The sequence below is a fragment of the Colossoma macropomum genome, unplaced genomic scaffold (assembly GCF_904425465.1).
Source record: "Colossoma macropomum unplaced genomic scaffold, Colossoma_macropomum, whole genome shotgun sequence".
In the NCBI taxonomy this organism is placed as follows: Eukaryota; Metazoa; Chordata; class Actinopteri; order Characiformes; family Serrasalmidae; genus Colossoma; species Colossoma macropomum.
Window position 1 is genome coordinate 29,387,757 of NW_023494793.1, and position 12,015 is coordinate 29,399,771.

General features: G+C 40.5%; 1 protein-coding gene across 2 annotated transcripts; it reads left to right on the plus strand.

The window, feature by feature from the left end:
- Window positions 1-5,172, plus strand: rhoab (ras homolog gene family, member Ab). Of its 2 annotated transcripts, XM_036579094.1 has the most exons (6): window positions 13-113; window positions 862-1,000; window positions 2,452-2,609; window positions 3,227-3,347; window positions 3,848-3,978; window positions 4,379-5,172. In XM_036579094.1, exons 3-6 carry the CDS (start codon window positions 2,454-2,456, stop codon window positions 4,550-4,552), a joined length of 582 nt encoding a protein of 193 aa, XP_036434987.1. In that variant the 5' UTR covers window positions 13-113; window positions 862-1,000; window positions 2,452-2,453; the 3' UTR covers window positions 4,553-5,172. The 2 variants fall into 2 exon arrangements, with proteins under 2 accessions (XP_036434988.1, XP_036434987.1); XM_036579095.1 differs by lacking the exon at window positions 862-1,000 and having other exon boundaries at window positions 1-113.
- Window positions 5,173-12,015: the final 6,843 nt, after the last annotated feature.

Genomic DNA, 12,015 nt, shown 5'->3' on the forward strand with positions numbered 1-12,015 from the left:
CCCTGCGCGTGTGTCCGCCCTCTGCGCGTGCTCGTCACCGACTCATTGTATCGGGCAGAAGAGACTAGAGCACAAACCGCTGGACAACAACTGAAAGACAACCCGAGCTTCAAGTAAGACAACTTTACCTTTTGTATTTCGGTACAAATTTGTGTTTAAAGTGAATTTTCCCGTCTACTCAGCTGAATCACGGCGAGCGCTGTGTAGCACTTTTTATCTGATTTCAGAGACGCTGTAAGACAGGACTTCTCCAGCGACCGCAGTAGCAGCAGCGGGCTAACGCAGCTTCCGCCAGAAGGAACGTTAATCTGTTAGAAAGAGCTTCATTGTTGTCTGTTGGGCTTCACTGACTAGTTTATTGTGAACGAGGCCGTAGTTGTACTATAGATAATTACATTCTTTGAGGAGATGTGTATTCAGCTTGTTTTTGTTTTTAATAAAAGATTTGTGTGGGTGGACTTATTAACTTAGAGCGTATAAACCAACCGTGCCGGCTGAGGCTAGCTAGCTTTAGCTCATTTAGCTCGATACAAATTTTGACCGAAGTAGGCTTAACCGTGTTTAACGTTGTTCCATCTTTCATCGGCCGGCCGGCTAGGCGCTCTTTTTTTGGGACTTAACTTTAGCTCAGCTGAAAATAGACATAATTAACACTGGTTTGTCTAAGTATATTTAATTAGCTACTTAAAAACCTTAACTTAGCTGTCTGTGGTGACCTGGCGGACGTTTCCCTGTTCTACATTAGAGTCCTGTAAAATGTAGCTAGCTAGCTGGCTAACGTTACGTTAACGTAAAGTGTTTGTGCATTTAGCTGGCATATAAGTGGACCTTGACTGTTATATATGTATTTTTACGTTACAGGGAGGTACCAGAGCAGGAAGGAAGGCTGTAACTTCAGTGTTCAGAGATCTGTGTACAGGACGCTTCGCCTGTTTTCAGCTGATAGACTTTTTTCAAGCAGGGAACTCCTCCATCGTTACATAAAGGAGCTTCTGCTCAGGTAATGAACAAAGCAGGACATCCAATTTGGTTAGTTAGATATATTTTAACCTTAAATATAATTTATCAACGCAGAAAATTCAGTAACAGTGTCAAAGGCGAACTTGAACGCTAGGAAGATTAGCTAAAGCTGAAGCTTGAGCCAAGTTAAGGTTACAATGGGGTGGGGGGTTTCAGTGTGAGATCCCACTCACCGAACAGACTGATTGCTATTCGCCAGTATCTTAAACCACGTAAACCGGTTTCCAGCGTTGAATCACTATTGAATCGCTGTGTTTATCACTGTGGAGTTCATTAGCGGCGTAGCGCAGATCCTCCGCGGCGTGAACAGCCATCTGTTGCTGCCTTGACGCCATCTTAAGCCGGAGGAGCCCGAAGACCCACCCAGCTTGTTTGGAAGAAATTATGATCGGCTTAGAATTACTTGTCTGACTTTGACAGCCCTTCTGTATGTTAAATACAGAGAAGCTAAATGAATAAACATGCTTCTGTCCTTCAAGCTATCAGGTTCTCTCACAGACCTGCTGGTGTTGAAGTGAGTAGCGACTGGTTTGAGTATAACAACATTACGTTCTGTCAAAATAAATCTTTGTGTTTTTAATCTCACTACAAGGGATTTGTTCTGTAGTGCATTTTGAACAAACACTGGCCAGTTTCTGACTACGTATTCAGTTTTTTTCTCCTCAGAAACCCCTCTGAGAACATGTCCAATAGTTTACCATACTGATTTTGGAAAGGCTGCTTTTTAGGTATGGAAAATGAGGATTTACAAGTTATGAACTTAAGCTGTACTGTTGCCAGAGATCCTCTGTGACACTGTCACAGATGTAAAATGTCATAGTTTTATAAAGGCGGACTCTATATTAACCATAAACTACATACACTCTGTAATGTTTGTGTTTTGCTCGAGATGCTGTATTTGTTTTTTTTCATCGTCTATATGTGTTCTCAAACATACTAGATTTACAGTGCCAACTTGGGTCAATATTGATTTAGAAGTTTCGATTGGTGAAACCTACATTGTTCATGTTGATGTGCTCTTGCTAATAGACTTAAGTTTTATGTTAGTAACACAGGCCTCAGCTGGGCTTCCTGTGAGGCCCATTCTGACAAGTGAAGACGTAGTTGTGATGTCTAACTTTACTGAGCTGTCTTTTAATAGAGTTTGCGATCTTCAGTTTCATCCTTATCTGTGATCTTGGTTTAAGGAGAATGTGTTGGGTTGGTATGACAGCAACCTTCCATACGTGTGATCTATAGTGCAGCGTTCTCATGGTAGATGTCAGTGTGACTGTAGACTTGCATGTGTGATTGACACATCATGAGATATCTGTAGGGTAGATCTATCTAAGTACAAATGGAATGTATGTGTTTGTAGCCATAGCAACTATCCTCAGTGAGCTGATGCTGCAAAGTGTGTCTCTAACCAGTTTGTGTATGTGTGTGTTGCAGACATGGCAGCGATCCGTAAGAAGCTGGTGATCGTGGGAGACGGAGCTTGTGGTAAAACCTGTTTGCTTATCGTCTTCAGTAAAGACCAGTTTCCTGAGGTCTACGTACCCACTGTGTTTGAGAACTATGTCGCTGACATCGAAGTGGATGGCAAACAGGTAAATCATGTACACACATTCTCCCTCTGACAGATGCTTGACATCATGCTGTAAAATGTTCACACTTTTCCGGGTGTTGTAAACGAGAGACGTGTGTTCTGCTTTGACCCACCTTATACATGAAGTAAACCAGTGAAAGAAATAATGAAATGTATTTATTGCCTTGTCAGTAAATGAGTCCAACTGAAAGATCATAAAAATTCTACACCAAAGTGTCATAGTACATCCAGTACAAGGTAACAGGAAATGGATGGGTGAAAGTACAAAAATATATTTATGTGCTTGGAGTGGGCTGAGATGTCTGCAGTATTAAGATACTGTGGCTTTGTGTTCTGACCCACAAACCCAGTTTAATTAGCTAATGAAGCCACTCCTGTCTGCTGGAGCTCTTTGATATTGAATTATTTTGAGTTAAACTGCCCTGGTTCAGTGTCCCTATTTAGAATGGCGTCCTTATTGCAGCCCCCCTGCAATGTTTCTTTAAAACATGCTGCCAGAGACGTAAAGGTTTAGCTGCCACATCAGCTTGTTACACTTAAATTATTTGTTTATGTGGAGCAGGTATGTTTAAATTGGAGTTTCAACAGATTCATTTGAGCTAACTCTTTGTGTTTTAGGTGGAACTGGCCCTTTGGGATACTGCTGGGCAAGAAGACTATGATAGGCTGCGGCCCCTGTCCTACCCAGACACAGATGTCATCCTCATGTGCTTCTCTATTGACAGTCCGGACAGTTTAGGTGCTTTTCTTTTCTGTTTTTCCCGATAAGACTGCTAATCTACTGTCAGTCCTCTCTGTATGTTAACTATCGTCTCTCTCAGATCTCATTCTTCTGTTGTAAAGATAAACCCCATGTCAAACAGCTTTGGAGCATGATTGCTGACAGTAGTTCTGTCTGTATCACAATGTCAGTGTATGTCTCAGTGATGTTTAAGATTATTAAGAGATCATTTGTCTTTCTTCCAGGTTAAAATTTAAGATATTATATTAGCCAGTTGGGTCGAAAATGCTCTTTACTTGTTTAGCTAGATTATTGCCTTGCATATTGAACCATTCCATTTAAAGCAATCGGTCAGTGTGACCAACCTGTTAAACGTCAGTAATGTAATGTGAGTAGGATTATCTGCCTTAATTGTAGAACAAGATCATATAAATGAACATACTATAGCTACAGATGACTTAAGGGTTGTTAAAGCTCACCCGTGTCTGACCTTCAACCTGTGTCCTCTGTCTGTGCAGAAAACATTCCAGAAAAGTGGACCCCTGAGGTCAAACACTTCTGCCCAAATGTACCCATTATCCTTGTGGGCAACAAGAAGGACCTACGCAATGATGAACATACACGTAGAGAGCTGGCTAAGATGAAACAGGTAAACCTCACATACAGTTTTACTTAACTGTACATTCATTTCTACCAGTGAAAATCCCCCTACATATGAGTTCATAGACTTCCTGCATAGTTCATAGTCCATTCTTTCATTCAGACTTTATTTATGCTGTGGTGGAGGTGAAGGGCAAGCTCTATTACTATTTGTGATAGTTGTTTGATCTTGTTTTCAGCTAAGCTAGCCATCAGGATTATACACCTTGCATAAGCAGTAGAATGACTAGTTTTTAACTGTCCTGGAATCCACTTTGCTCATATAGTGCTCATTTATTAGCCATTTTTCTATACTTTCCTCACCTCGCCTACATACTTGTTTTATCATACTGAGCTACGATACTATCACAGCAAGAAATAAATCACACTATTCATTGATCATCCAACAGGAACCAGTGAAAGCTGAGGAAGGGAGGGACATGGCCAATCGGATTGGAGCTTTTGGCTACATGGAGTGCTCCGCAAAGACAAAGGACGGTGTCCGGGAGGTGTTTGAAATGGCTACCAGGGCAGCGCTTCAAGCACGTAGGGGCAAAAAGAACAGCAGATGCCTTCTGCTGTGAACACACAGCACTGGACTGAAACCCCAAACGGGGGCAAACAAGTGTGTGTCCTTGGGGACATTCCTCAAACTCGCCAAACGCTTTGGAAGAAAGAGTAAACTCTCTGAACATAGTTTTTGTTTTATTAATTTTATTTTTAATCTTTCCTTTAGTCATGGAAATGTTTTATCAGTATTTAAGAAATGCAGAGAACTTTTGTCTTCGTTTGTTTTTATGATGCTTTACCTGATGACTTTTGTGATATCCTAAAAGCCACACCCACCCGCCAAATTCTGCCATGTGACTCAAAAAGCTGCCAATCGAATGCACAGCCCAGCTTCCAATTGCTGGCCAATTACTATTATTATTATTTTTTTTAAACAACCATGAAACAGGGCTGAATATGTGAACGTGATTTGTAATATCTGTATGTATGAATCATTTTTATGGGTTGTTTTAGATTGGGACTTAAAACGTACTTGTTTGAAAGCAAAAAGGAAATAGAGGGGTGGGGGTAGATATGTATACATACATGTACATATGAACACGTGTGTAGTAATGTATACACACGGTCATTACATGACTGGAATTTGTAAACTAGACTTGGTAATCTTATGTAATAAAATACTTTCTATAAGGAGCACTGGTCTGATTGTTTTGTTTTATGAATGGATTTTACATACATAAATGGATTGATAGACAAACATCAACCAAAAACTTGTTTTAAAGGACATAACATGGAAAACATTCCCTTGCTTTTTTAAAAAATATAATCTTTTCATGTAGTTTGTAAACATTTCAAAATATTTCACTTCTTGGTTCACACAGTACAAATATTGCTGCTGTTGGACCAAAACTTTCTCCATTTTTGTCCTTTTTCAGTTTTTGACATAATTTGAAAATGCCTGTTGCCCTTTACATTGTGTGTAAATTTCATGATTTCATGATGCCCAAAATGACTTGGTAAAAAGTCTGGTTCCATTGGCTTACATTAAAAGTAAAGTATGCTTTTTCCTTCTCTTTGAAGTTGTCATTTTGGAGATAGGAGGTTTTGTTCCAACAGCAGCGAAATGCAAAAATAGACTGTTTTAAATAAATTATTTTCATGATGTCGTGGAAACCAATGCATTTGCATATACATCAAACCTACTGCAGTTTATCCTTACCCAATCAGTGTGAAGACATAGTGTTTCACCCTGGACTGCTTTTTGACTGAAGCACAAAACAGGGCAGCGAATCAGAACAGATTGATTGATTATGTAGATCAGTCTTGAGGGCCCAATGATTCAAGCAACCTAAGGAATAAAGAGACTGAAAAATGGTCATGTAAAAATGAAGTGCAGCTGTTTCTGGTAGATGATTTCAAATTTCATAAGCAGACCTCAAGGGAATAAAAAAATTACTCAATTAGAGTAAATCTTTATGTACAACGTTATAGGTACTACTTTATTAATACCTACCAAAATGTCAGTAGTGGAAACTGGTTTGTATATGATGTGATATTTCAGATGTTTGTGATGTTTGAAACTGTAGGATTGAGCATCCACTGACTGATGAGGAGCATGGTGGAGCCAATCTTAATGGTTTTCCAGATTCCTTAAGTCGCAGTTCCAGTCGTTTTTGAAGTCAGGCCTGGAAAGAATAAAGCAACAAACTCAATTAAAATGGTTATACCACTCTGAATCCTGGTAATTGTGGAAATATATTAAAAAGTGCAGTAGAGCCACACCTAAGCCTGCGACTCTGGAAGCAGCTCTGACTGTGAGTATGAAGGCCTGCGGCCTGTATGAAGAGGCTGTGTAAGAAAGACTCCTACAGCTCTGCTTACTTTCACTTCCATAATGTGAAGTGAACAAAAGCGTGATTTAGTCAGACTGTGGCAACAGGCCGCTCTGAGCAGTGAGAGGGGGAAAAGGCTCAGTTCACTTCAGGAAGGAAACTCGTCATGCTAACCCCACCCAGCAAGGACAGTGAGAAAAGCGAGTGGCCTTCCAAACGGCGGCCTTTCTCGAGCCAGAGCCAGCGAGGAAAACGCCCTTTCTGCCTTTCTCCTTCTGATTCTGTCTGTCTGTCTTTTTGTCTCTCTCTCTTTCCCCAGCTGTTCCAGTCTTCCCCCGCTCCGCTCCGGCAGTGTAGTGCGCCGCACCTCTGCGAAACTCCGGCCTTTTATACGCGGCTATTTTTAGCGACAGAGAGCGAGACTATTTTTAACCAATGAGCTCATCGTTTTCCGACTGCACCAATGAGAGGAGAGAGGTGAACACGTGTATGGGAAGAGAGAGAGAGAGAGAGAGAGAGAGAGAGAGAGAGAGAGAGAGAGAGAGAGAGAGAGATGAGCAAACGGACAGCTGATAGAATCGGGGGCGCGCGAGTTCTCATCAACGTCACGGATTTTCCTTGCATGACAGCGAGACTTTGTCATTGGGTCAATTATTTGGGCTATTTTTGTTGATCCTCAGACACACCGTCTTTGAGGATGCGGAGCATATATGGAGCTGTTGAAGTTGCCGCGTAATAAAATATAATGTACGATTTCTGAGCGTCATTTTATTTTTTTATTTCTCTTTTTTTTATTCACAATTATTTTATTCTCAGTGAAATTAGGATCTTCTGGTGGTCTCAAGTGAAAAAAAATATATGATTTAATATGATAAGTGATAAAAGCTAACTTTTTTAACTATATAGTTTGATCGGTCTTAAACATTTTTTCCTGTTTGTGCTCAGGCAAGCTCAGAAATAAACAGATCAAAGGAAATGTAAAATTTCAAATGGACACTAATGGCTTTATCTGAAACATAAGCGCCTGTACTAGCGCTGGCTAAAGCTGCACATATCTGTGTAGGTTGTTATTTATGGATGAAGCTCATATGTGAGGTGATAAAGGCCTGGAGTTAACTGAGATCATGATTAACACCTTTTCAGTAAGCTCTCTCGAGCAGGTCTAACTTTTGCCTCGGCTGTCAGTGGCTTGATCCTTATTTTATCCTAAAGCGACACCTGGTGGCTGAACGCAGCACACTAGAAATGCGCGGGTCTGTAAACATGTTAAAAGTAACCTGTTTTTTGTAACTGAGTTGCCTGTAAACAGTAACACACAACACTGAGGCTTTAGGCTCCTCCTCTTTTGTTCAACGTTTTTGCGGTGTCCCATCACTTTATAATAAAGGCTAATATTATATGCCACATTTTGTCCCATCACTTTTAAATGTCACCTGTAGCTCTGCTCTGTGCTTCCTGAGGAATCTGTAATGACAGTGGCTCACGGGTTAGCCCAACATACCTTCCTGCAGTTAAAAGGGATTGTTTAGCCGACTTGTAAAGCTTTTATCAGGTCGCTCTGGGAGATAGATGTAGTGTGGGTTTGTCAGACGCTAGAGGGCGCTCTGGAGCAAGTACAAAATGAAAGCGCCATGGAGCATTTGAGCAAAACCATAGTTTGTAAATGCTTAAACATTTTTATATAGAACACTGTTTTCAATTCCTAAACACAGAACAGCATAAAATATTTTTGCACTGCTGTTATATTTTTGAGTTATATGATTTTGTAAGGGTACCTTATGTACGTTAATGACGTCATTGAGCGCAAACCGCTTCACTCAGCCAATGAGCTGCTCAGCTCACCAACCTGTCAGCACTCAGTAGCAGTAATGCTAGCATCCTACAGCCCAGAACCCATTTGCTGTAGAAAAAAGGAATTATACAGGTAAATATTCTTTTAATTGTAGTGAAACACACCCTTCTACTTCCCTTAAAGGAAGGTTCTGGACAAGTAACTAGAAACTGTTTTAACTTTTGTGTCTTTAGCTGTTTAAGGCCATTCACTCCAAATCATTTAGCCCGCCGGCGCCCTCTGATGTTTTGCAGTCAAGTTTTTATGCTGCCTTCACGTCCTGTCAGAAATGTTGAATTTAGGAGATGATGAACGCACATAAGCACCACCACAATGTCGTATTTACTAGTGGGAAACACAATGTCGTATTTACTAGTGGGATACTAGTGGGATTTTTTAATAAGTGCAGCGTTTCAGAGTTGAGGGCGTGTCAACAAAATGAAGCAATGATAGCTGCTGGTAAACTGGCTGTATTCAGTTATTCATCAGCCCCACCCTTAACACTGCAGGCGAAAACCAACTGCACACGCAAATACAGACATAAGAGCGTTATGTGATCCATCTACCTGCATAAAAACATTACTCTTCTCATAAGCATCCTCTGCTCTTCACTTTGCTGCAGTAACACAAAATACACAGACTCTCTTCAACGACAGAAAAAGAGCAAACTAAAAACATTATTTCGAGTGTATCTATTTTATTTCCAACCAAAACCACTTGAACACAAATCAGGTTATACTTACGACCTCGTAAGTAGTAAGTAGGAACTTCCGAGGAGGACTTGAAGGCAGTATCAATATAAGGGGAGAAACAGGAAGTGGCCTGGCTTGACCGGCTGTGGCGGAAGTCATTATTCATTTAATGTTAGTTGTTAGAAATGGAAAACAGCAGCAGCTCTATGTCATGGATCTTTACTAAAAGAGTCACAACATGCAAAGGTAAAATATATGTTAACATGTCTGTCACAAGCTTCAAATGTTTAGTCTAGAATAGCCAAAAAACATGCAAATTGCTGTTAGCTTAGCGTTAACATGCTACTGGAATCCCATGGCAGTGCTAGGAGAAATTTGTATTACTCTATAGATGTTTTTCTCATTTTTGATTACATGTATGGCTCAAACTAAAGACCCAGCACTAATAATAAGGAAAGAAACATACTTCACGCAAGGACGTGAACACAGACGCTTCGAGCTACACAGACAGGGTTTTGCTCGTAGTTGCATTAAAAAATGTGTCACGATGCATTTCATAATGCAGTGCAAGCACCTGAGTGTTACAAGGGGCACTATAACCACGGCCAAGCCTGTGCAAGCAGTCTTGTACCCCCAGCGTGCGGTTTTCTCCAGAGCCGGTTTATGAGGAGCTTGGACTTTCCCACAAGCGAGTCCTACTACTGAGTGCGGATTGGTTGGTGAGTGGAGCAGCTCATTGGCTGTTCGTGCTCACTGACGTCATGGGTATATATGAGGTGCTGTTTTAAACTCGAGTTTAAAAGCTCTTAAAAATATGACAGCCGTGTTAAAATGGTTTATGCTGTTCTGTTTTTAGGCAATGAACATATTATTTTATTTTAAAATTGTTTAAGCCTTTATAAACTATGATTTTGCTCAAATTCCTCAAATATTAACCCATTCATTTTTGGGTCGCTCGGGAGCGCCCTCTAGCAATCGCACGCAAAAATGTCTTACATAAACTTAAAAATATGATACGTTATTGCCTTTCCGTTCCAACAGAAAAGGTAAAGCAGCTCACTCTACTGTCCATGTTTAGCTGTTGAGGCTTTTGAAATAACAGTAGATCCCTATCTGATTTGTTTTCTTTCGCCCCCTTCAGTGCTGAGTATTTTAACCACCACAGTAACGTAAGAACGCATGGTGAGTTTGTACATAAGGACTGAGCATTTGCAATGTGTTTGCATTGTTTTTAACAAGTCTGCTAACTAATAATGTAAGTAATATTAATTGTCCTGTTCGGATCACCATCACAGTAATGTAATAACAAAACTGAGTAATAGGAAACAGCACCTCCTTTTTTTTTTGCAATCTGAAGGCTAACAGCTAAAATGGAGCTTGACTTTACCCCATTCATTAATTCTCATGTTCATGACAAGACTGCACAGACAGTTTTGGGCCAATTGTGGATTTTTTATGCGTGTGCTGGTTGACTGCCAGGCAGATGTTAGGCATGCAGGCCAGAACAGGGTCAGTTGCCATAGAGCTGCATATGGTTTGGCCTCGTCTCTATGTTTGTGGGCCAATTCTGCTGTGAACTGATGAAGACATTAGTTCTTCAGAAACAGTATAAAGGAAGAGACAGGTCACTGGCTGAAATATGAATAAGAAAATGGTGTCTGTTCACGGAGCAAGTCATGTGGTTCTAGAAAAAGAGCCAGTCACCTTGCTGAAAGCCCCCCTCGTTGTGGAGATATGTGCAAGTGCAGTAGCCAGAACAAATGAAAAAACACATTTTTTGTGTGTTATTGAGCCAAACGATACAAACTATTTATGAAGGTTTTGTCAAATTTTAACAGTGATTTCAAATATGTTTTTGAAGCAGTAATTTGATAGGTTTTGAGTATATTGGGTATTCAGAAGGTTGTATATACCAGACGGTTAGCTAGTAAATACAACTTCACTCTCTTGGGGTGCTAATTGTTAGACACGCTCACTACTCAGAGAATGAATGCATGGAGGTCCAGAGAAAACATATCCTGCTTTTTCCTTGCTGTATTGAAAAGCACAAAGATCTAATAGAAGCACAAGTGGGAAAACCGGTAATACCCTGTTTCCGACACCACTCAAATCTGGTCTTGTATGGCTGGAAACAGCTGCCCAGTGGTTGGCCATCGAGTGAACAAACTTTCCTATAAAGACTTTGGTTCTACTCACTTTGCAGTGCGTGGGCCAGATGTGGGCTGAGGATCCAGCTATATACTCGGCCAGAACATTCCCAAGGATTTGGCCCCCAAGTGGGCCAGACAAATTTTGTCAACAGGGTACTAAAATCCATTTTTGGTGATGGTTGAATGACAAGGTGAAGGAGTATGAAATATTGCGAAAGTACCTCTCACAAGTGTGTTTTCTGTCTTGTTGGGCAGCATTTTCTGGGTTTCACTTTCATGGCACTTCACCAAAAGCACACAGTATGATTATGTTCCATTATCTCGAATTGCTGTTGATAATGGACGTCCAGTGTCACGTTTTGGGGTTTATTTTTGGCAGCAAATGCTGATGTAAGTGTCTGCATGATGATGTTTCGATCTGGGGTAATTTACACAATGGTTTCTATGTGATATCTAGACTAATGTCATTGTGGTTTGTGCTGTCCTCACCACCACATTAGCTCATCTTGTCCCTATTGCCATCCTCCTGTTTCTTCTTGACTGATAACAACAGAGCAAATATAAGACTCAGAGAAGCACTTTGGCATGCTCAGAGAACACTTCAGCTGTGGCTAACCGTGTACTAAAAGGTCACTTGAGCCCCGTATGAATCAGCTGGTCAAATCACACAGAGATTACATTACCAGACCTCCTCTGCTAAAACTAATCCACTGATCATCAATCTCATTTTTAGACCATTAATCAAATAAAGGCAGTATTTACTTTGACAGTAGCTGGCTTCCACTAAATAAAGTGAACCATAACATTGTGGAGGATATCAGTGCATCATACTGGACAGAGGATAAATTACACCGTTGTAAGTTCACTCCACATTACATTTGAAAAATAATCATTTTACAGTTTGTAATTGTCATTTGCTCTGTTGTTATCAGTGAAAAAAGAAACAGGATGGCTAAAAGGACAGGATTAGCTGTGGAGTTGAGGTGAGCATGAACCAAAGACACAATACAATGACACGACATAGAAACCACT